This window comes from Tinamus guttatus, unplaced genomic scaffold (genome assembly GCF_059628265.1).
Source record: "Tinamus guttatus ecotype Peru unplaced genomic scaffold, ASM5962826v1 Tinamus_guttatus_pri_ptg000710l, whole genome shotgun sequence".
NCBI lineage: Eukaryota > Metazoa > Chordata > Aves > Tinamiformes > Tinamidae > Tinamus > Tinamus guttatus.
In genome coordinates, this window is record NW_028289244.1 from 3,324,305 (window position 1) to 3,349,463 (window position 25,159).

Below are 25,159 nucleotides of genomic sequence, written 5' to 3' on the forward strand. Positions count from 1 at the left end.
AGATGAAAAAAAAATATCCAGGGATTATTTAGAAATTGTTCATTAAAATTAGAGACTGAAAATTAAGTAGCAGGGGGATTCTAGGCCAAATCTTCAAGTTTTAATGATTAACTATTCATGCTTGAGGCCAAGTACTACAAGTGATGAGCTGATGCTCAGAAGATACTGTTTATCAAGGAAAAAAATATTACCTTTGGAATCCGTGTCAGTATCTTAAGACAGTTGATATCTACAGGGCATTTTCATGCACTCCCAAAAAAGCATATTTGTCTTTTGTCAGTTCTAGTACTCAAAAAAATGGCTGTCTCCTGCGTTCTTTCCAGTGTGCAGCTCCTCAGAGGTGTTTTGGCTACAAGCAAGGAATCTAAAACTATCAAATCCGGGTTTTCTCCTGGCAGGGACAGCCTTCCTGCAGCTCCAAAGGAGCTGGCAGGTATAGCTTCTGAACTCTATCTGAATACCCATGTGATCCAGCAAATTCCAGCACTTCCTTTTCAATCCTGGTCCATTATATGTTAAAGTCAAGAAGCTCCTGCTTTGCCTTTGGTGGTGTCCGGAAATAAATTCAGAATCCCAAGTCATCCTCTCACAATTTTATATCGTAACTGTGAGAAAGGACGTCTGCACAACCAGTGATCTGTGTGTTGTGACGACTTCTGCGGCAGCTTCCCAGCCCAAATCCAAAAATACACGTTTGCTGGATATTTCATCTACCGGAATATGAATTGTGAGAGCAGCTAGAAAAGAAAAACCAGCTGATTGCTAGTGCTGTGCAGATCATTGTGTTATTTCCACCTGAGAGCTGTTGTACTTCTGGAGTATTAACTTTCTGGATTATCTGACATCTCTGTAGTTTCAAAATACTGCCAGAGTTATATAGCTTTTGGAAAGGAAAAAATATCAGCTCTTCTAGAGTCAAAACATCTGTTTACCTTTTCCAAGAGGTTTCCAGTGAACTAGTAAATAAAAATCAAGTGCACTGGGCAGTTTTTACTGTGTCAGGTCTATTTTGTCCTTGAAGAAGCCTCAAGGTACTACAAATTCCCAAGGACTTAATGTGGTTTAGGAGCCGGTGCATGTGCAGAAGGTGCCCTGGCTGCTCTTTTTCCAGCCTTTGGAGAAAGAGCCTTTGAGCCTTAGCAACAGAGCACTGCAAATGCACGCTGGCAGAAATGGAATGCATTTGAATTTGAAAAGAAAAAAGACAAAAGTAAGCAAGCTTTGGAATCTCATGAAAAATACTCTCCTGGGCAGATAGTGCTGATGGTTGGTGAGGGAAACTGGTTGCTCAAGCATTAAAGGCACCGTTTGGGGCTGGGAAGGCAAGGCTTTGGGTTGATGATCTCTTGTCCCATGGAGAGGCAGGACACAGAAATGCTGCTGGCATTCAGGGTCCCAGCCTGGGTGGGTCTCATCTCATTTCGTTCCTGCTCAGCATTGAGAAATCAGTCAAAATAACAACCCTGCTGCTTTGGTTCTGTTGGGACCAACGAGACAGGGGCTTTGACAAGGAGCAAAACACATGCCCAAAGTTTTACCTCCAGGTATTATTAACTGTTTGCTAAAGCTAGTCAATCTAATTGGGCTATGGCAATGGTTATCTCCTTCTGTAACCTTGTCTAGCAGGGAAAGTGTATTTTTAGCTTGTTTTTCCATAATCTAACACTGCTCAGTCCAAAGCAATTTGGTTTTGCACAGCCTGGGTCCTTTGCGATTAACATGTTTTGTCAGGTTCTGAATCTGTTTTTTTATTTTTATTTCTGAACCTGTTATTTTACCATAGCGAAGGCTCATCAGAGCTGAGTGTTTTAATTATCAAGTTAAGACTGCAGAATTTGGAGGACATGGTGACAAAAAATCTCAGTGTAAGGCTTGTTGCTGCAGGTGGTAAATTGTTCTGAATGGTGTTTTAGGAACTGGAGTTTATGGAAAATGGTGTTTTTAAATCCCTAAAAAACACATAATATTTAAGTGCAGGAGCAATGTATAACTATCATGGTGGGACTTGCAGAACAGAGAAACCTTCAGGTTTCTGATAAAGAAGCATCACCCCTGACTGAGGGAAGGAAGGAAGGTTTAGGTAGCAGAAGGTCCCTTTTCCTCTCTGTCCAAATCACTTAAATTCTGTGCAATTGAGTTTCCCCAAATGGCTCTAATAGCACTCATACAGTTTTGCAAATCTGTTTCAAGAGCTTGCTTGGGCGCAGAGTGAAAATACAGGTTCCTGTTGTTATTGCCCTGCGTTTCACGTGTGCTCCCACAGGATAATGATCTCCAGATAAATACTGTAAGCAAACAAGTCCACGCTATTTATGGACCTTTTTTATTGCACTCATTTAAATTGATTAGAATTCAATGGATAGAATTCATTTAGATAGATCTTCTCTAAATTGGATGTGTTAATTTTACGCTTACCTACAAATTCTCCCTTTTATTCCTTGACCTTTTAATAATTAGACCTGCTGTATAATAATGCAGCTTCTCATGTTAACTTTTCACTTGTGATCAGGTAACAGGAAATAAAAACTATGAAAGTGTTTTACTTTTTTAAAGAGTTAGTGATTTATTACAGGAATTCATCGCATGTTAGAGTAGTTTTTAAAAAACTTTAAATAGATATTTATTAAAAATTATTAAAATATTAATAATGTTAATATTTAAAAGTATTAATAAATATTTAAAAATAAAAATTTATTTAAAGCTATTTTACATCTTAAGTGATATTGAAAAAATAAAATTATATGGAAAAAGAGCAAGTCATTGCAGGAAATTTTTACTCCCTGTGCTTTTCTAATTTGCACACAGGTGCTATTTTAAAAACATTCCAGTGTTTGTGATGTAGATGAGTTTCTTCTCACTAATTTCCACTACATGTAACTCTGGATGAAATTTCATATTTAGCCACCACGGTAACTACTGCCCAAAACTAGAGGTCTGAGTATCTGTCATTCCCGTGACTGGATACTCAGTATTTCCAAAAATTCGGAAAAACAACCTTTTTAGGAGGTAGTTTTGTGCTGAAGTGTTGCGTGCTAGAGTCTGACTGAATTAAAAAGGCCTGTGCAGGTCCAGGCTTAAATGCTCTTCTCCTGCAGGGTGGATTAAAGCCTCAGTTTGACAGTTGCAGCACAGGCGGTTCAGCAAAATCCTTTATTTTTTGCCTAACATTAAGTGTTCATTAATGTCTTGAGAAATGGAAGTTGCTGAGGCCAGGGTGGCAGATCAACGGTGTTTTGCAACATAAATGACCACCTGGTTAGTTCTCTAGGTCTTTCCAAAAGCTTTTCCTCAGTGTTGGTTGTTCAGTGGCTGAATTTTGGGATAGATTATCAGAAGTCCCTGTTGCTCAAACGCGTCATCAGTGATGACTTGCTTGGGCATATTCACCCCAAAGGAGAAAACGGTTGCTATTACAGGAAAAGTCTAATCTGGGGCTTTTTATTTAAATGTGTGGAAGAAGCAAGCCCTGAATGACAGAAGACGATGTTCTACTTAATAACCCTCCGCATTAAAATTGCAGCAGGTGCCCAGGGAGAGAGGAGAAGCAGTGAGTAGCCTGTGCCTTGTGTACTTTGAATTAGTGCGTCAGTAATGATGGATGGAGCAAACAATAAAATTTGACCTGTCACACCATGCTTATGAGACCAGGAGCCTTAAGGCACTTGTAATTGACTTCAGCCAACAATGTTAATGAAGGTGGTTTGGAAAATCAGATTATTTGAATGATACAGGCTGCTTTACATTTTTAGCATGCAAGAGAAAAGGCTTGGAACTCAGAGGGGCTGAAGCCATAAGGTTTGTTCTTACATACTGTCACTTGTCCCTTTATAATGGAGTTAGGCAAAGGAATAGGTTTAGATAACAGGTTTCTACTATGTAGAATATATGAGTTATTCAAAATGATTCTGTGGGGCATAGTTTTTAAGCAGTGTGTGGGAGGTACAACACACGTAGTTTCCATTACCAATAATAGGATTTATGTGTGCATTTTCTTTACATAATACATCATGCTGAAATGTGCCCCTCTAGTATAATTGGACTAGAAAACACATCTCAAGGTTGACATTATTCAATGAGTTGTCAAAATGTGGCGCAAACTGCACAAGTGAATGTGTTTCTCATCTTGGAAAAATCTGTGCATATAGATGCACAAATAAATTTAGTTTGAAATAGTAATGCACAAAGTAGTTGCATCAAATTAAATGTAGTTAGTTGGTGTTAAAAAATCGCATTTACATTATCTACATAATTCATGAGGAGAAATTGGAACAGTTGTTGCAGGTGGAATATGAACATTTTCCAGTAAGCGTGTTTTATAGAAAAATGCCAGTCTGAGCTCAAAATACTCTCTTCAAAATGTGAATTTTGATGAGTATTCATGGACTCTAAAGCAAAATTTACAGCGGTCTCAAGACATCCATAGCCTTGTTGGAATTGCCAAGAACCCTTGTGATGACCAGAGATGAAGCTCGGGCTCTGATTTAGCCTCTTGCTCAACAGAGACTTGCAGTGTCCTCAAGGCCTGGCTGTGAGGGAAGGGGTGTCCTTGTCCTCTCTGCGCTGCTGGGGAGCTGTGGCAAGATCTGAGTGCTTAAATCCTGTTTCAGGTGCTTTTGTGGGGATCTAAATCCCTTCTGGATTGTGATGATATGCCCAAGGTAGGGGAATGAGACAGAGTCTTCCAAAATAAAAAATCTTCCCAACTAATCACCCATGGTGGCAGTGTAAGATTCAGACTACTGCTAGATGGCTTCATCTCATCCCCTCAAGGGCCATTCCTGTCCTCCATTTCTCCCTCCCTATACATTCAAGTACTCTACACTAAGGTCTTCATCCAGCCAGTGGAAACGCAAAGATTAATCTCTTGTTTCCACATAATTCAGATAGTTCAGCAATGATATTGGTCTGTCTTTTACCTAAAATGTTTTGTGTACAAATAAATATGCAGGGAGAAAGAATTGCAGTGAGGTTTGCTGTACTGTAATCCTTAGTCTTTGCCACATACACACTTCCTATCTCTTTCCCTAGAAGAAAATCAATAATATATATTGTTTCAAATATAAGATATTGGAGGTTATTTTCTTCTTAATGCAAGTTTTCTGTCTCCTACTGTTATCCCCTGTGCAAACTGAGACAAGAACGTGAAGAGGAGTTTAGGTTTTGTTGGCTGTAGTCACCCTTATAAGACATGCTCATGAAAAGGTGGGGAAATAAAGGAGAGAGAGAAGGGTTTTTTAGTTTAAATTTCAGCTGTGAGATCTCACTATGAATTCCTGCGGATTGGTAGAGCAGACATCTCAAAAGACTTTCAGTAACCTGAGTTTTCAGGTCAAAAAGACTTTTAAGAGATGAATGATTTGAGGGGGAGAAAGCACTGAAATGCCTTTAAAGGAAAAGTTACCTTGAGTAGCAGAAACAGTGTAAAGGGCTTGTAACAACTTCACCAGTTAAATGGGGATGGTTTCCTTCAGTTGGTGGCTTGGGCATTGCATTATGTGCATTTGAGTTTAAGTGATAGGAAGCTCCAAAAAAGCAAGGAATTATTAATAGAAAAGGAGAGGCTTTCAAGGGGACAGATGGCACTGTTGTTCAAGATGTCTCTTCTGATTTCTGCATTGCTGGAAAAGATGGGAAACCCTTGTCCTGCAGCAAGACATGACTGTGTGGGACAAACTGCCTCGTGTGCCGATGGGACACTTGATGGGACGAGCCAACAGAGCTCAGTCGGAATTTGATCCTCCTCTTGCATGACTATCTGGCTGGCAACCACGTGGTTGTTGAACATTGGCCTACAGTATTAGTGTTTCTGTCATATAATGTCATAGCCACCTGTGTGTCTTTTTTTCCTATGGGCAGCACATTTGTAAATGGAAGATTACAAATAAAATGGCAGAAGTTATTGCCATTACTTCTTCTAGCTGCCCCACAAATGATGTTCTAAGGGTAGCAAACACAGTTGATCGATGGGATTAATTGTGTGTAAAAATGACATCATTACAAGGCAAAAGCAATGCCAGGGCTATTTATATATTGCAATGTATACTTCAAGCAGAATGCCCAAAAATATAAAACTACACTGTGCAGAAAGGACAAAATAATTAATTTCATTCTCAGGGGTTCTTACCGGGGTTGTGGATGTACTGTTTGAAAAAAACCTGTCTTATTAAATGGAAATTAGATTAGATAAAGTGCTAAAAGCCTCTCGTAGATCAAGGCTTCAACCTGTTAATGGACTTTTCCCTCTTAACTTCAGATCTTCAAGTTATTTTAGAAATGTCTTGCCTTTCACACAAATGAAAATTCCTTGCTAGAAATAGCACTTCTAAAGTCTCTGTGTTTAATATTCTCTGGAGAGAGTTATGTCAAAGAGTCACCTGCCTCCCAGGGGGTTAAACGCTGTAAGATAGTGTGAAGCTTGAAGACATTTACAGATCATATGTAGCCAATTTAAATTGCAGGGAGACTGAAATGAAAAGCTGTTTCGGCCAATGCGTTGCCTGAGGCTGAAATAGAGCCCGCTCGCACGGGACACCAAACCTGGTGGCAGTAGGGTGCACATCATGGCCAAGTTGTGCGGGATTTGGTTTTAAGACCAATTTTAGTCCAAATGAACAACAACAAAAAAAAAAAAAAAAAAAAAAAAAAAAAAAAAAACAGCAAAAGCCTTTATAATGAAAATGGAAGAAAAATGCTAGCGTGTGCAGAGACCTCTCTGTATTTTCAAACCTGAAATCTATCATCATAGAGTCTGTATAGCAGAGCTAATATCGGAAGTGTGTTTTATTACTTAAATATATCTCACACAGACAACACTGAGCAAAGAAAACCCTTTTTGAGTTATATAACTCCTTGATGGGTTGCCATAAGGTCTTTCATTTTAAGCCAGTAAATTTCAGAGCAGTAATTTAAGGATTACACTTTTCCTTAAATTTAAAAGCACCTTCTAAATCTTGTTGTATTTTGTTTTGAACACTTATCTGATAGGCCTGGTCCTTTCTTTCCAAACGCTGTGAATTCCATCACCTGCAGGCTCTCTGGGATGCATTTTGCCTGCCCTGAGGCAGCTTGCCAGAAGAAGACAGGAGGAGGCAAAGAATGTGGTCAGCCCTAAGCTCAGGAGGGACTAATTAAAGAAGAGGGTAAAGGTTTGGGCTCCCATAAGAAGTACTGTTATGTTTAGTGGTCAAGGGATACATCAATACTAACATCTGCAAGCAGTATACATCCACAGGAAAGCTAATTTTATCTGCTGCAAGCCACCAACCTTGCTAGGTGCACCAACTTAAACCAGTTACTGGGGTCAGGATTTGACCTGGCCCAAGAGGTTTTGTCTGTGTAAAAGCTCATAGCATCAGAAATATAATGAAAACAGCAATTTTCCTAAATGCCAGTTTACCAGCAACTGTCTGTGCAGCTCCAGGGAAAGATGATCAGGACTTGGTGGGGACAAAGGCCACTTGTTGGACACCAAAAACTGAGCATTCAAACATATTTAATATACCAATATGAGAGTAAGGCCAAGGGTATTTGCCAATGACTTGCCTTTAGTGTTGAATTACAGCCTAATGCCTGAGAGCTTGTTGGTTGTTTTCTTTGTTTGTTTGTTTGTTTTTATTTTGTTTTTAAACTCTGCTTTCCCAGATCTTTGCAATAATAGAAAAGTATGAATAATACATACTTTTAGGAGATAGAATATTTGTAACTCAGGCATGAATGGATGAAACACTTCAGTAGGTGGAAGTGAATCATATTTTTACCGTGACGATAAATTTGGCATTATTGTTATCTAAATTACTTGTCTTCTGTTTGTTATTTCCATATATTTTTATTAAAATCATCTTCAGACCTAAATCGTAGCTGGGAAGTAATGGGAGGTCGTTTTGAGCAACACCCTGGCTAATCTGTGACTAAAGAAGAGTGACTGCGTCTGTTGGATAAATCAACAGAGAATTATTATTCACTTATCTCCTTGTGGCAACTTTACAGATTGATACAATAGAATATTTGGATGATAGAGATATTTTTCTCGTATTTCAAACTTAAATCTTCTTGTTATTTCTAGTCTGATACTAATATAGATTATAACAGTTCTTTTCTAAAAGTGGAAAGTTGCTGTTTTTTTCTTCTAATATTTATCCTTGATGTTAAAAAAGTCTGTAGGTTTTTGCTGAAAAGTGAAATAATGACAATATGAACCCTTTTTAATTAATATGCTTTTCTTTTGATGCGCTATCATAAACCTTTTGGTGCGTCAGTGGAAGAATGAGATGTTATAGAATGAGATATTTGCAAATCTTCGAATGAACCAAATAATTGTCTGCTGCAAAGCTTTAACTTCTTCAAAAATGGTTAAGACATAAAGCTTTCTTCGTTATGACTGATTGTCTCCACATTGGCGTATCGAATCGAGTCCTGTGCATCAGTGCCTAAATTTTTGTCATTTAGTCCTTTAGTCCACAGAGAAAACCGTGGGTTGCTTCCCTGCAGTATCAAATCTTGCAGCTTGCCAGTAAATTGAGTGACCAATTTAAAGATACCTTTGGAAGAGAATCTGAGATGTGAGCTGACACCGAAGCTCCAGTATCCTCTTCCCTTGGGCAAAACCTCTCAACACTAAGCACACACCACGCTTTCAGGATTTAATGCTTTGCTGGCATGCTCAAGACATCATCTTTCACTCCAGTGGGAGCTGAGGGCACTGTCAGGGTTTCTCTGCTCATCTCTCATCTCCAAGTCCCTCGTTTTGAGCCTTGGGCTTTGTGCTGTGTCCTGGGTTTGGCAGGAGGGGACCTGACTTATGTGCAGCCTCCCAGAAGCTGGTGGTCTCTGTAGCTGGTGCTTGCTCCATATTGAGAGTCATTTCAGTGTCCTTGGCCAGACCTGAGTTACCACTGTCAGGCTTTTCAAACGTCAGTCCTTGAGCTTCGCAGGCTCTTGCTGGGCACAGTCCTTAACACTTTCTATCTATTACCCTTAGCTTCCACTCTGTACCCATGCTTTTGCACAGGAGGGAAAGGTCATTTCCTATCCCTTTTTTCCTCTAACCATTTGATCACCTTGTTCTTGTGCTTTCCTTCCCTGCTCGTCATTGATGGAGTGCTGTCTGCATCAGTGCTGCCTCTCCAGAGCTGCAAAAATTCCCTTTTCTCTGCACTAAATTCCCCTCTGAAAATTGCCACTGCTTCTGGCCCCGCTTTCCATTTCATCTGAGAAGGCAAAATGCTCTGTCACAATATCGGCACGTTTATAACACAGGGTGATATTTTTAATAGTCAAATGCCTCTCCACTACTGCACATCATCTTTGGGGAGCAGGGAGGAGATGGTGGGATGAGCTGAGCAGTCACACAGGGAATATGGTGCGGGTATAAAAAGCAGAGGTGTACACAGGAAAGCATTTTCCTTCACGTATCCAGGAGGCCAGGATGGAAAGGCAGTTGTATAATTCATGTTAGGTGCCCTTGCTGCTGATCATGAATTTAGTCTTGATCTTGGCAAATCAGTCACACTTAGAGAGTGACAAGGAAATATAGCACTGCTGACAGCCTGCACGGAGAATATTTTTAAGGTCTTGGCTAGGGCACAGCGGTGTCCCAAAATACAGGCTCAAGGCCTTGCTAGACAGGTGTTCTTGTCGGGGCAATTGTGACAATCTAATCTTCCTTAAATTAATGCTCCTCTTTCCAGGGAGCCGTGCAAATCAGTCATGTTTCCTGTTTCCACCCATCAGCCAAGCCACGGCTAGGGATGGCTTTTACTGGTGGCCTCGTGCACAGGACTGCACCTGAGCTCCTGTGCTGCTCTTGGGGCAGCATCGTTGTCCTTCAGCATTTGGAGGGGGTTTTCTGAATTATTTGGAGGATATACAAGCATGCCTGAGACCCCTGCTTGGGGAAAGGGAGTTTAGTGTCCACAGCTGCGAGCCCAATTGGCTCAATCAGCCTGCAGTGTGTGCATGTCTTCTCCAAGCATTTTTCATGGACTTCTGAACTATGCTGATATGAATCGCAAATTGCTTTTTGGGGGGCTTCTACATAGGTAAACTCTTGTTAGAATGTTTTTCTATGCCATTTTGTACTGTTCTGTAATATTGCACTTAAGCTAGGATAGCTGGCATTTTCCAGGTGAAAGGGTCTATTAATATTTATGAGGTCATTGTACATCTCATTGCAGGAAAACACTTTTAACCTTTAGAATCTTGGAGTTCTCTGGGAGATAATATCTAAGTTTTACTAATAACTTTGAGTAATTCTTGATGGATTTATCTTAGAAAACAATTGAATATATATGCCAGAAACCTCATATGCCTAGTGACCCTCTAGAGACTGGGAATATAGTAATCCCAAGAATTAGCAATTCTGCTGCTGTGTCAGTGTCCAGACTATATAGCAGGTTCTGCAGGTTCTCTCTCTGTTTTTTTTTTTAAACTGCTTGGATTTTAAGTGTTCCTCTTAACTAGAGGAAACGTGAGGAGTTTTGACTGTAAGTGTACTTCATTATGTGCAAGCATAGGCAGAAATAAGTGTAGGACTTTTTGTAGGACTTTTCTGATCTGAAATCATTTTATCTCCCATCATCATTCTTTCTGTCAAGAGTCAGTTCTTTTACTCTTCTAGATTAGATCTAGTGTTCCTCTTTCAGCACGTAGTTGGATCTCTAGCTACATGCATGAGACCTGCTAGGTACCAAGTGTTGTCATTTGAGCCGGTGGTTCTATCTAGGAGGGTGACCACAATGGTTGATTTATGATTTTACATAAACAGTGGATTCTGACAGGTAGTCTGTGGGCATCTGGCATGGGGGTCAGTGAATTGCTTTGCTTGGCCAAGAAAGATATGTACAAAAAGCAAAATGATTATCAGTATGTTCGAAGTTGGGATATATTGGACTGAATTTTTAGGAGCCAGCAGATTAAAAAAATATATATATCTGAAGTCTGGAAAATGCAGTATTGGAATATATTTCAGTATTCTAATCTGGATAATTGGGTCTTGTCACTTCTTGGCATTTTAAATATCAGCATTCCCCCTTAGCACAACCCAAAGTGTCATGCAGTGATGCAGTGTGTGTGATATTTCCAGCTGTGGAGTTGGCTGCACTTCAGTAGTAGTTTATGTTAGTAAGAAAACTGACTGCTTTGTAGATGAAAGGAGCTGTGTAAATGGAAATTTCATTGTGCGATTGTCTTAATGAATATTTTCAAAATAGATTTAATGGGATAGTTATAGTACAGCAATACCAGTCAAATCGGTTTGGTGGTGTTTTTCTTTTTTTTTCTTCTTTTTTTTTTTTTTTTTTTTTTTGAGGATTACCTTTGTTAACACATTACCTAGTGTTTATGGAACATACAACATGTGTATGTTCCATAAACAACATGCAAAACCTACATGAATATAATTATTCAGACATTGCATTACCTTGTGTTGCCTCAAGGTTGCAAGAACTTCTCACCAGAAATGGCCTTGAAGTTGTAAGCTCTCATGAGAAATTCAGTGCCTTGAACTATGGTAACTATGAGAGTGCCCAGTGTAAGTTAATTGTAAAAAGGTTTTTATTTAGGAGACGCACGTTCTGTGGAATAGCATATTAGAACAGCAAAAACACTCTAATGTGGGGGATGTTCTTTAAGCCTTTAGATTCCTCCAGTATCTCTGACCTTTTCTTCTGCTCCCCTAAGGACATATGCTCAAGCATTTCATAGGCTAGGCTAGCTAGTGAACTCGTTGAAGTCGTGAAGCTCCAATCAAACCTGTATTGTAAACTAGAATTCTGTATTTCTTGTTATGTACTTCATTAAATCAGAGGGGACTTTTAGATAAGCATTTGTCATTTCCATGTCAGGATTCTCAAAGAACATGGTGGATTAACAAGGCGTGTTTAATGCAACCTTGACAGAAAGGTTAATGAGAATTCAGGAGAATGCAGGAGGGAAATATTATGTACTGCTCCAGGTGAAAACTGCATGGAGACAGAATAAGTCATAATTTGGCTTATCTTAAATGCAGATATTTATTTGTTCCACGGTGAACATAATTAAAAACAGGACCTGTTCTAAACAATGACATCCTTCAGTGTTATTCTCTGCTGTCTGTCACTCGAATAGCAGTAGGACCCAGAAAGCAGGTCATCATTGTGCTAAATTATTTCACCAAAAATATGTTCAAGACAAGGGTCTTTGGCCCTACTTACCTTGAAGGGAAGAAGGTTCATGGATCTGCCTGGTTCAGACTCTGTAGGATCAAAGTTTTGTGGCAGAGGAAGGCAGAGAAAGTAGAGATGAATGGGAATATGTCATGGTCATGCACTGTCAAGAGTGGGTGCCACCACGTATGGCTTCATGGCTTCCTCCTATGCTTATCCTAACTGAGTAGTCAAAATTCCTCAGGAGGACTGAGAAGAGGCCCGGGGATGGAGGGAGAACCCCTGCTAGAGAAAGGCATGTGGCTTCCTTGCCCTTAACCTTGACCACTGCACATTAAGAAAATTTCAGGAAAATTTCAAGGCAATAAGTTCCTAAACCTCCCTCTAGGGCTGCAATTTCGGCTGAAGGGGATGGTCAAAGCACAGACTAACTAATTTTGAATAGTCTTCTGCTTTTAGGAATTCTGTGGTTGGTTGATCACTTGCCTTGTGCAGTGGGCACTTTTACAACAGACTTTAAAAAAGAGATGGCAACAGTTCGGAAGGATTCGGAAGAACAGTTCGGAGGACAGCATGTGTTCATTTTGGACAACCTAGCAATCTTGATGATGGTAATCATAGGGTCCCTTTTCTAACTTGATTAGAATCACAGTCATGACTGCCAAATCAAGCAAATTGGAATGTGATGGAGCTTAAAAAAACATCAATTACATATGCTGTTCTGTCTGTAGTTTCCTGAAAATGTTATCCTTGACAGTACCAGTTGCCTTTGCACTGGGGATGACCCAATTACTTTTGCTGGGGTTTTTGTTTGTTTGTTTTTATTTTGTTTTATTTTTCAGTTTGCGGGTTATGTGTTTTACAAGTGAGGTCATTAATGTGTGGGGGGTTTGGGGGGTTTTCTTATTATTATTTTTTGTTTGCTTTTTCTTTTAAACCTCCTTTCTGCAAGCAAAGTAAGCAAAGTCATAGTAGGGAAAATTGCTATTATTTATATTGCAAAATCAATGCTGAATTATGAGCATTGAAAGGCCTATCCTGGACAGGAACAGGAAGCAGGAGACTATCAGTTAGTGGCATTAACTCATAGCTGTTGCATAAGTTTGAACAAAAATGTAGTTTATGTCAGTTTCGTTATCTTGATATCCATAACAATTTGCTTAAAGTATGAAATTCACTGTTCCAGTTTCCAGATGACATAATATAGGTGCTGTTGGATAGAGGGATTTTCCATAACTCTTAAGACACTCGTATTTAGGACCTCTTCTCTCGTGTGTGGGAGGAGGATGCAGTAATGCTTCAGGTGCTTGAAGTTTTGAGCATCTATGATCACAACTTTCATCAGGGGTTGTTAGCCTCCTAGCACAGAAAACACCATTTCTCTAGTTCCAATGTTCTAATTTTGAGCTTTTACCAGCAAATGGCTTATATGAGCCGTTTAAAACATCAAAAGAGGTGTTTCTTGGCTTGGACACATCTTTAATTTGAAGCAGATTTAGTAAAAGCTGAAACAGGATAATGCTGCAAAAGGATTAGCTGTGGTTACTTGATTTTTGAGCAAACAAACTAATTCTGCTTTCTTTGTATGGGCGTCTGTCACAGGAAGTCCATTCACTAAGCACTGAACAACTAGGCCTGGGGTTTGTTGTGTGAGGTTTTTTTTTTTTTCTTATTTAATTTTCTGTTGTTGTTTCTATTGTCGTCTTTATAAATCAGGAGCGTTGCTGCAAGCCTGAACTTCAAAGCTCAAGCTAGCTTACTCTTCACTGGTTGCTATACTTCAAAATGCATTCCCTGAGCTTCTTTGCCAGAGGTTTTGCTTCTGTGCTTTTTACTACTGGGGCTTTTGGTTTAGCTTTTGCTTTTTATTTACAAAATAAATTCTGAGGAATCAATTAAAAATAGATTGGTGTTTTTTAGCACTTAAATTTTGCTGCTCTGAAAGCAACTGGAGAAATGACACTGCAAAATGCTGTTTATTTTATGTTACTATTAAACCTCAGACTTCTTCCATATATAAACAACGAGCGAATGTGTCCTGCCATGAAAACTTTCTGTGAGATCTGAAAGTTTGCTTGGTACCATATTCCTGCTGCATTAATAGCCAGAAATGAAGCCTGTTAGGGACACGGGACAATCACCAAAGCCAGAGCAAACCTCTTGTGAACTAATTAATCTGACGGGTTTTACTGGAAAGCAAGAGGAAAACTCAGGTATTGTGGAGAGGAGGATTGGCCTGGTGGGATTTAGTAGCAGGAAGCAGCGAAACCCAGACTGACCTTCAGCCCTCATAGGGAAAGGTAGAAATTCTGGGTAAGTGTGGATGTCTTGCCATTTGGAAGCCAGCCACGCACGCTGTAAAAGCTCACATTTCCACTTTTGCACAGGCACTCCTGGACATAAAATCCCATGATGAGTGTGGTATGGTATTACAAGTAATTTGCTGAGGCTTGCAATAAGGATATATGCACTTGAGCCGCTCAGAGTACCACTGCTTAGGATGTGAAATAAGCCAGCTAGTCTCCCATGCATCTATATCTTTATCCTGGATGTTTTTACTCATTCTACAAGTGAAAATATACACCAAGTTAATGACAGGAGCGTTTTTATAATTATGCTTGCTAGCGAAGGGTGTCCAAGCACAGAAGCAGAGCGCGCAGCATGGAGCCTGACCCAAAATTCTTCCTTTGGTCTCTCCTATAAGCCCTGCTGGTTCTTGTCCATGTAGGTTCTGAGGCATTTACAGGTACTTCTCAGTCTACCCAAGGATTTTAGGATGCAAGCCCCCATGCTTGGGTATCAGAATGTCTCACATTGCCTTCCCTGTGCCATATGTAGGGTGTTAACTGGAGTGTCTGCATGTGCACAGAGCCACAGATCGTTACCTCTTGATTATGTTCACGTTATCTGATGCGTTGTCTCCATGAGAGAAATTAAATTGTCTTCAGTAATTTGAAGCGAGTAAAAATGACAAATCATCGTTCTCCTGTGATCGGTAAATGGCTACAGAATGCGAATGTATCTCAATTACATGGCTGTGCATTTCAAGCAGCATCGATCGTTTCAAATCTCCAATTGTTTTCCTGTGTTTTTCTTTACATTTGGACTAAGATGGCTTTGTTCCATTAAACCACTTTAAGTAGCTTCCTTTCACTTTGAATAACAATATTAGCTATGAACTCCTAACTTGTGGTTATGAAGAGTTACAATATGTTTTTTCATGCGCATTTTTTCTTTAAATATAGAAATTAAAAAAACAAATGCAATGGGAGAGGGAGTTTGATGTCTGCATCTGAGGACATGGTGGAGTCTGAGTCGCGTGTTCCAGACATAGTATTTTTTTTCCATCTGATGAAAACTGGAATCAGAGGCTTATAAAGAAAATACTGGTAGGAGTCCTAGCTAAGGAAGTAATGGCAAACAGTGTTTTAAAGCATGTAAACAAACAGTTCCTCTCAAACAGAGGCCTGGACTCCAATGGAGTCTAATTATGGGCTAAGACAGATAGGTAAGAGCAAAATACTGATATAAAAAAGCTCTGGATTGGAAATACGTATGCCATAATTTTGAGAAGTTTTAGCTTTTGCCTGTGGCAGACAGGAAGATGAAGTGGAAAATAATGAGCTTTTGTTATTTGTATCTGAAGTTTAGAAGCAATGTGTTGTGAGCAGGAAAAGCTGCACCATAAAACAAGCTACCCCCAAATCGGTCCCGGTAGCGACACAAGAGCCTCGGGCAGCCCAGTGCAGCTCCAGGCAGAAGCCCCGTTGAGCACTAGGGCTTTCAGGGCACTGCTGTTACTAAGAGGTGGTATTTCAGTGTTTTAACTTACATTTTAATTAGTATACTGTAAAACTTTACCTTCTATTCTAACCTTCAGCTGGTCTTTTGAGAAAGATCTTGTGGTGACTTGTCTTCTGTCAAATGTATTGCCTGCTAATTCCTTCATGCTTCCACCAAAAAATTATGCCTAACCCTTCCCTCCTTGCTAATTCCCACTTCAGTTAATGGCAGAAGCAAGCAGCAGTCTGGAAGTTAGTGTCTCCTTTAGCAGCATGGCTGTATCACGTTAGGCAAGGAGTCAAGATCTTCGTGCCAGGATGCAGAGCTCCTCAGAAGGCCCTGCTAGGGGCTGGAGGCTGTACTGAGCAGAGAGATGCTGCTTTATTCCATCATTACAAAACATCTGGATTCTCCTCCAGCAGGGACCACAGGCTGGAGGGTGATAGGCATAAAATAACTGGGAATAAATTTTTATGCAGCTATTTTCTTTCCCTCTCAAATGTGAGTGCTTATGCAAAACACACTGCTGTCAATGCAGTGACAATAGAGACAGTATCGTTAGCCAAGCAGTGGATTCTCTAGGGACCACTTTAGCCAAAACACTCTCTGCAGTAATTTCCCACGTCTTAGTTGAATAAATTAATTTATGAATTTTCCATGAATATGTTCAACCGTTTCTCCCCTCATATATTTTATTGATCTCCATATACATTTAGCAACAAATAACAGAGCTGATTTTTCCATTTGCAGTGAAATGGCTTGGAGATGTTTATGTGGGCCTTGGGAATCATAATAAACAAAGACACTTCAAACACCAGGGAGGTGGCAAAGAAGCAGCTCTCATTCCTACCCTGTGCATTCAGATCATAGAAGCTGCCCTTTTTAATCAGTTGTTGGTTGGTTTGTTTGTGTTTTTTGAGCGTTTTTTTGGTTTATTTTAGCTTTTTAGTAGTTGTTTTTATCAGTCATTAACAAAGCTGAGGAAAGTCTTGCCTTGCTCTTCTGCTGTACAAAGCTCTTTCACTCTTCGCGACACACGATAATGGTCTAGAAATGGCCCTTACCATCTTAGAGGTGGTTTGGAACTATAATTGCTAATGCTTAGATACATAATTTACGCTTATTATGCATAATAAAGTATGCAACTAATTGATGTTGTGTAAGGAATTAAATTGTCAACTCCAGCTGCAGGAGGAAGATTTATGGGTGAGCTCTCGGCAGCATCCTGACTATCAGAATAGGCAGTAAACGGAGTTTCCTTTTGCTGGAGAGGGCTCTTGGAGGCTTCTGCTTTCCTTCTGATGTGGTTTCTGGTGTGTTCTGTAGCGGACAGATGAAAAAGAAGTGCTTATATTCCCTGCAGCCTCGGAAGAAGCGAGCACAGCACAAGCTAAGCATCAGCCCCTGCTTCCGTGTGTCCGTGCATTTTCCAAATGGAAAAGGCAGAGGCACATGCAGGGCACGAAGCCTTCAGGGTACAGTGAAGTTCAAAGTGGCCCGGGAGATAACATTGACGAAGGAGGATGGAGGTACAGGATAATAGTGCAGTCTCCTGCTGCTAGATTAAAGCCTGGGTGAAGATGAACCCTTTTAACAAAAATAAACAGAGGCAAAGCCAAGATATTTGCCGCATTCTCAAAGCGGGAGGCATTTATCCTGTAACAACACCCTGTTCTGTTCTCTCGGCTCCCCCCGGACCCAAACAGCAGGAGATGCTGCTGGGATCTTGCTCAGCGGCCGTCGCTCTCCCAGCTACAACTGCCACCACGTCCACGCTGGGTGACCTCCTGCTCCCACCCTGCATGTCCTTCTACCCTTAAAGGTGTTCCCAAATGTGCCATGTTGCATTGCGTACACACACCGACCTCCCTTTAAATGGAAAACAGCAATCTATAATAAAACCCAGCACTATTAAAAAGTTTTTACAGCATTTTCAGGTTTGCCTGGCAGGAGGCAGTCGCTATAAGGAAGAATGTGGGAAAAGCTTGCCCTTACATTCAAAGTCTTCAACCCTGGTCTGGTAAAATCACTACTCAACAAGGGATAAAAATGGTAGTGAGTGCAGCTCATTAGTTGTCAGCAAAGAGACCCTCCTGCACATTTTTGCTCCTTTAGGATATTTTGTTTTTCTCCGTTTTCTGAGTGTGTTAGTCCAGCCTGTGCTGCCTGCAGCCCGGGGAAAGGGTCTTGGAGGCAGTAACTGCAGAGAGAGAATGGCAGAAAAGGCAGCAATAAACCATACACAATGCAAACAGCAGTGGCTATGAGTGCTCAGGATGGTATAACTCGGGATTTTTTAACTAGAGCACTTTTGCAACGTTAATTCTGGTGGATTGTCTGAGCCTGCACGTGTCCCACTGACCTCCGTGATGCGTGTGCGACAACTGGCAGGAGGAGCTGCAAATCCCCTCTGCCGAGAGCTTCCAGCTCCTCAAAAGACCAGGCCTGTAAACCTGTAGCGATGTCAACCGTGAAACAAGCTGTAAATGGCATGACTGTTGTCCTAGCATTCGTGGGTGAAACGTGGTAGTGCAGCTCAAGGAGGAGCACGCGGTGCTGGCGTGCAAGAGGGCTCCGTTGGCTTCCCAACTTTCCTGCTGGTCGCTCAGGTGACTCAGAAGGAATTGTTCCATCTTTCCATGCTGCAAATCCCGTGTCTGTAAGCAGAGGATAACAATAATGCACTTTATGAGAAAGGTATAAAAGTTCCAGTGTCAAACACTGCACAGGAAGTAGCTTTTATTGTTATCTGTGATAATAAAAACAACAGCATTTTCAACAGAGGCTGAGAATTTGCAATCTGTCCAAATCCATTGTTGCTAAATGCATAAATGCCATTTCTCATTTAATCTGTAGCTCCTGCTTGCTTTTATTTATTTTATTTATTTATTTATTTATTTTAATCTTGCCCTAATTCAAAATCCCTTCTTGCCTTTTTATGATTCCAGTGCAAGCTGGAGTTTCACGCGTGTACTTCTGGCAAAGCCATCACGGCCCGATGCGAAGGGCCCTGCCCCTGCCTTCCGGGACCCGAAAATCCAAAGCACAGGACGGAGAAGGCTGGTGAGTTGACCTGTTAATGATGTATTTTGGTTGAGTGAGGGGCTCCTGCTTTGTTCTAAGAAAACCTTAAAAAAGTTCTTTCGGAGGCAATTTAATAGCGCTTTTTTGCAGAGGGGAAAACACTGGATCTGTATTATCAGCGGTGGTACAGCTACCATGCAGTGCCTTCAGACATCACACCTGCAGCAAAACTAACACCCACTCGGCAGATTCATGGCTTATGGTTTATCTCTTTTGACTGAATGTATTTTGAGTGAAAATATTGAAGCCTTATAAAAGAGGAGAGAAAAGAGAAAATCTGCTTGAGACTTCATTACTTTGTAAAGTCCCTTGCAATGAATATATATCTACGGCAGTAGCCAAATGGATATTTCTGTATGCCATCCAAAAAGATGCTTAAACTTGCATGGGCACGCACTCACAAACACATTATGTAAGAGCTGTATTATAGTTCTTGGTACCATTATTAACATTAGAAGTTAAATATTAGCTCTATATATATATATATATATATGTGCATCTGTATTTATATGTATTTATAAAATTTTTGGCTGATGATGCAAGCGTTACTATGCGACAACGAGCTCATCATAAATGATGCTACCTAAAACTGAAGATCAGCCTCTCATCACCTATGGCTGTTTCATCCTGCAGCTCCTTTGCGATGCTGTGTCCAGGTCTGTAAACCCTGGAGAGCTGATTCCCTCCCTCAGCTCTCTCCCAAGTCAGCAATCACAAACCATCTCAGTGTGACAGCGTCCAGAGGGACTCGGTTCTTGCAAAATAGATTGACTAAGAGGAAAGCAGTAGCAAAATCAGAGCAGGTACCACAGGCAGGTTTTGGGAAGGAGCTTCAGCCCTGTTATGGGCAAAGTCCTTTGGAAGTGAGAAGAAGTGTTGCTTGCGACTGGTTTCTTAAAACTGGTGCAATGTGCTGGTGGGAGCAGCTGTGGCAAGGCGAATATTAGCCTTCTAAATATAGTGTTGTCTCCTGCCCCTGAGGAGCAGCGCTAATAGAGTTAAATCACTGTCAGCTCCTGGCCTCCTGTCTCTACCAATAGCTCGCAAGGCCAACGTGGTGATTTACACAGCGTTTGCTGTGTCACATTAGGCAGTGAAATGTGGTTGTTTGCCCTGTGTGCTCACACGTGGAATGCAGAAAGGCTGAAGCTTTGACAGCCATCTGCTTGACCCAGAAACATTGAGAGGTTGTTGTGTTCCAACAACAGTAAAGACAGGAACAATGTATATGTGTGTGTGTGTATATATATAGTTGAACATCACAGGTGAAGCTGCTGGTGGTGACGCACATTAGCCTCTAGCAGAGTGTCACCAGGTTTCACATGAAGGTTTTTGGAGAGCAGGCAGAGGGACAGCACACGTGGACCAGCAAAGGTCACCGTGGAGCCTCCCAGGGCAGTGCTTTGGCAGGCTTGTGCTCAGGGCAAATTTCTCTGTGGTCTTGCAAAACCCTTAAGTACATACTTAAATTTAAGCAAACAATTGATCGATCTTCCTGAGGTTAAGTGCATGCCTAAACCTTTGAAGGATTAGTGTGAAGATCGTTGCCTATAAATTGCATGCAAATAGATAAACATGCTGGAGTTTCCTTAACCGTGTTTTGAAGAGATCAAACTTTTTGGTGCTTTTCATCCCTGCCTTTCCTTGTTACGAACGCTTGTACAAAACACTGGTTGAAGTCATCAGAAGTTTTGCTGCTCCAGAGGCTGGGGGGTTTGTCCTGTAAAATTAGGGCAACTTAGCTGGAGCTGCACTGTGTAGCACTCACGTTTCTGCTGTGGGTTTTATTTACCAAAACTCCTCTGATACACTAGGATAAACTTAGTATCATGAATGAGCTGCAATGATTCATCTGCTTTCTGGAACAAAGAGTGATTCTACAGCCTAGATTTTGAAAATGCAAGTTTATTCCATCTTTTGCAAATCCGTGGGCATTTTTCTGCATAGCTATCAAACTTGGATGAAACATTTTGGATGGCAAGGCTCTGAAATCAATATATAACTTTAATATTGCTTTATGTGGTTTGAATCTTTTGCTTACAAAATACTCGCTGATAAATTGCCTTATTCATATTTTCTCTCTCTTGCACTCAGGCACAAACATACACTTTTTTTCTCATAAGCTGCTGCCCATGTGCCCTCTTTGTTGCCCTTATCAGAAGGAGTATCAGATTAATAAATCTTTGGCGACATTTTAAGCTTACAATTTCATTCACACAAGAGAAAAAAGATTCTAATAACCCTTATCTTGATAAACGCAATTTGACAGGGTATATGTATTCTGGAGCCCAGGCTCTTGTTTTGCTTGGCTCCAACCTGTAGCCTACAAAGCATTAATTTAATGGCTGGAGCAATCTGTGGAGCAGTTTCCCTGAATGCTTTCTCCTGAGGCCAACCTTGAGTTAACAGGGCTCATGCCACTGCTCTGGAGACTTGCAGCAAGAAAAGGCTGTTAAAGGACAGCCTCAAGTCTGCAATCTTCACCATAGCATGAAGTGGGTGCTCTGCAGCGTTGCTCCTGCCCTCTTGAAGGAGCACAGCCACCTAGGGCATAAGGAAAATATCCATCAGGTGTGCATGGAAATGTTCAAAATATTATACTAGGTATTTCCTTCATTGAGTGTGAGCAAAGAAACTGCTTCTGAGCCTGCTTTGTAGCATCCTAGGCAACATACTGGTGCAGGTGTGCAAGTGCACGTGAATGTGTATATACACAAAAAAAGTCCTGTTTTGTCTTTAGACACTTGCTTGGTTAATCTGCAGCCAAGCAGTTCGTAGATCTTCGCTGTGCATTCAGCAAGCAAAACAGTAGCACAGTCTGGCCACATAAATCCAAGGAGGCAAACTGAACCGCTGTGTCAGTGGGCAAACCTCCATGGACTTCATTAGATAAGTGCCCACAAAAGATTTTTCCTGTTGAGACTCAAATAATCAATATAGAAGGGTTGTTCTAACCCAATTTATCTGTTTTTTTTTCCTCCAGATCTCTGAACTTGCCAGTAACAGTGATTAGGACTTCCATAAGCTTACTTATTCAGGCTCATCTCTTCAAACTTTATCTCCTCAGCTGTCTGTGGAGCACAGGGGAGTCTCAAACCGAGTATTTCTGTGCCCTCAGTCCATGTGCCTACCCTTTGCGCTCTGGATGCTAGCCAGGTTTTTGTGAGAACTGCAAATTCCAGTTTCTGGCCATAGGAAAACGCTGAAGAGTGTGTCTTTCATTAAGATTCCCCTCTTTGCTCAACAAATGGTGTTACCTGGTTTTGGAGAAAGAATCCCCCAAGCTGACGTGTGTGGGGCAAGTGCAAGGCAGAACATCCCAGGGCCGTGAAGGCCGCCGGGTCACAGCATCACTAGGGTGGTCTCCCCTTCTTCAGACTTCTGGATCTCAGTTGGGAGCTTCTGACCAGTGTTCTGGTTACTTGGTGTTCCAGTGTCTTCTCTAGTCTTAACCTAAAAACTTCTATTTTCCTCATGTAATGCTTTGGTACCATTGATGCTGCTGAATTGGTATAAAAAGTCCGAATATTGATTGATAATACAATAAAATTGATATAGAAGAGCATGTAGACAGGAGAGAGACTGTTTCTACTTCTTGTTTAGATGCCCAGTTTGTGGAATCCATTCAAGTATAGCATAATCTTAAGTAGAAAATGATAGAGAGCTAAGCCTCATGCCTCATATAGACATGTCAGTGGAAAAATACTAAGCAGAATTACAGTGTGCATGCTTCCAGCAGAATGGAAATGCAGCTCCTTCAGCTACTGCATAAACTCTTTTATGCCTATTATACAACAAGGTTAAATATATGTGCCTGTGAACTTCCAATTTGAAGACAGTTTGCATTAATCTTTACACATTCATTCAATCATATTCAAATATTATTCCATAATAAATTACTTTCAGAAATTAAAAATGTAAAGGAACATTTAATTTCCAGAGCACTGTTATTCTAAATGTCATGACCTTTTTTTTTTTTTTTTTATACGCCTGTGAATGGAATTGGCAGCAGCATCAAAGAAAAGCAATCCCAGTGTATGTGCTCGGAGGTAGCAATCGCCTGTGCCGTGTTCCCCCCTCTCCCCTGTGCTCGTTTGAAAACAGCTCTGCAGAGAGGTTGAAAATCAAGACTAATAATGGTGTGAAAATGTGGAATTCCTTGTGCAGTGGTAACTGGTGTTATGGAAGAGCTAATAAAATGAGACACATTTTAGTGAGAGAAAACTACTCCAGAATGGTTATCCTGAAAGGCAAATGGCAACAGCATCACTCTGCACCATACAGGTAAATCTGGAAAGGTGGCAGGAGTGTATCCTTCATTTTTTAAAATGAATTTGTCAGCTGTGTGAGAAGTAGAAAACGGGATTCTGCCACGATACTCCTGGAAGACAAGCACTAATGTGTCTCTCTCTTTGAGACTCATCGAGATTCCTTCAGTTTATCAAAACACTAGATCTGCTTCATTATTCCCAATGGAATCGCAGCTTTAGAACGTGCTTCCGTGAGAGCCACTAATTTCTGGATTAGCCGTGTCATACAGTGAGCTTGGCTGCCCCTCTAGAGCATGTTTGCTGAGAAGTAGAGTGCGATATTCCCAACGCAGCAGTTCCGATTCGTGTCCGTCAGCGCTGCAGAGCCACCGGGGGGTGAGCGGATGCAGGGAATTGAGCTCAGTTCATCCCTCGCTGCACCTTACACCTTTATAACCTTGCAGGAATGCCCGAGGCTGCTTACAAGGGAATGCTGTTGCCTTGATAAGGTGAGGGCAAGGTGGATAGAAGGCAGAAGAAAATATATTCAGTTATACTGACGGTTGGTTAGATCCCCAAGGGAACTGAGAGAACATTTATAACTTACAGGAGCAGCTCTGGACCAGCTTGGTCAAGGCTGCCTTGTTTAGGGTATATTTTAGTATCTGAACTGTGGCATTTACCAACCAGGGCTGTAGGATGCGATGGATGGGAAGGTCTAATGCTCCATTCCCCTTGAAAAGGAGCATTTAGTGTGGGAAGTTTATTCACAAAAATCATAGTCATCTTTTCCAAATGAGTTGAAATACTTCTTGTGGCTGCGTGACTGGCAACTAAAGGAATTTCAGGTCTTGGAATGAACTCTTTCCTTTGAAATCCATTTTCAGAAAATATTTCAGCTTAAAATTGCTATTTGCAAGTTTTCATGTCTGCAGAGTGCATCACTTTAAAGTTTATGAAGATGAAGTATGAGTCATGAACATGACTGAGTTGAAATTAGTTCCTGGGTTTGATTTAGTAATGCCAGGGATTTTTCCCTTTGTGGCTTTAGCTTTGAGAAAAGACTTTTTCCAACAGCGAATTTTGAGGTAGATTTTTAAGTGAACTGCCCGAGTCTCAAACTCAGGGAACGGTAAATCAAAAAGATTTTAAAATTTGTTTTACAGGGAATTTCAAAAGCTTAAAATAGCCCCTTTATCCTGGGAGGTAGCCTCCTCTAGCAGAGGAGAAATTCTGTGTGTTGAACCCAAAGAGGAACGTGCACGTGGAGCAGAGCCAGGGGTTTGAGAGCACAAGCAGCGGATGCTCCAGCACCAACGTACTCCTTCCCGACCTCCAGCAAAGGCCAGGATTATTGAGGCTATTTTTTCACTCCAGAATTTTCACCATCTCAGTTAGCCAGGTGCTTTTGTTGACTCTCATGTTATATATTATAATGGATGTGTACTGGGAATATTTCTCCAAGGCAAAGAGACTCCAATTTGTAAAAATCTAAACTCACAAATCTCATGGCAGATTTTATTGAGTCTTTGACCTATTGTATCATCCACTGAGGACACAACTAGCAGCACTCTGCCAGAGCTGTAACAGCACTGAAATACAAAATCTTCCTTTCATTTACGCACATGCACTTTGAACTCATTTCTGCTTTCCCTCATATTAAACTCCAGAGCAAGCCAGAGCAGCAAGTAGTCCCACATAAAACACTTGAAAGCATCAGCAGTCAGAAAAAAAAACTTTACTATAGTTGTTTACAAGAACAAAGCATTTTAAAGTTTTGTTGATCATTTTTGGTAGCATATCTATCCTGAAATGGCTCTCTAGACTGCTAGTAATCATAAGGAAGGTGTAACAGCAGGAGAAGGGTTTAGGTTTCTTAACAGAGCAAAAGAGACCTCAGAA

At 40.9% G+C, this 25,159-nt stretch overlaps 1 protein-coding gene across 1 annotated transcript in view; it reads left to right on the forward strand.

Moving 5' to 3' along the window:
• The window catches only part of SPOCK1 (SPARC (osteonectin), cwcv and kazal like domains proteoglycan 1), a 245,896-nt gene that overhangs the window by 175,749 nt on the left and 44,988 nt on the right, over window positions 1–25,159 (forward strand). Inside the window, exon 6 of the mRNA XM_088536865.1 lies at window positions 18,872–18,986. Coding sequence (XP_088392991.1) covers window positions 18,872–18,986 — 115 coding nt within the window. The remainder of the gene's footprint in view (window positions 1–18,871; window positions 18,987–25,159) is intronic.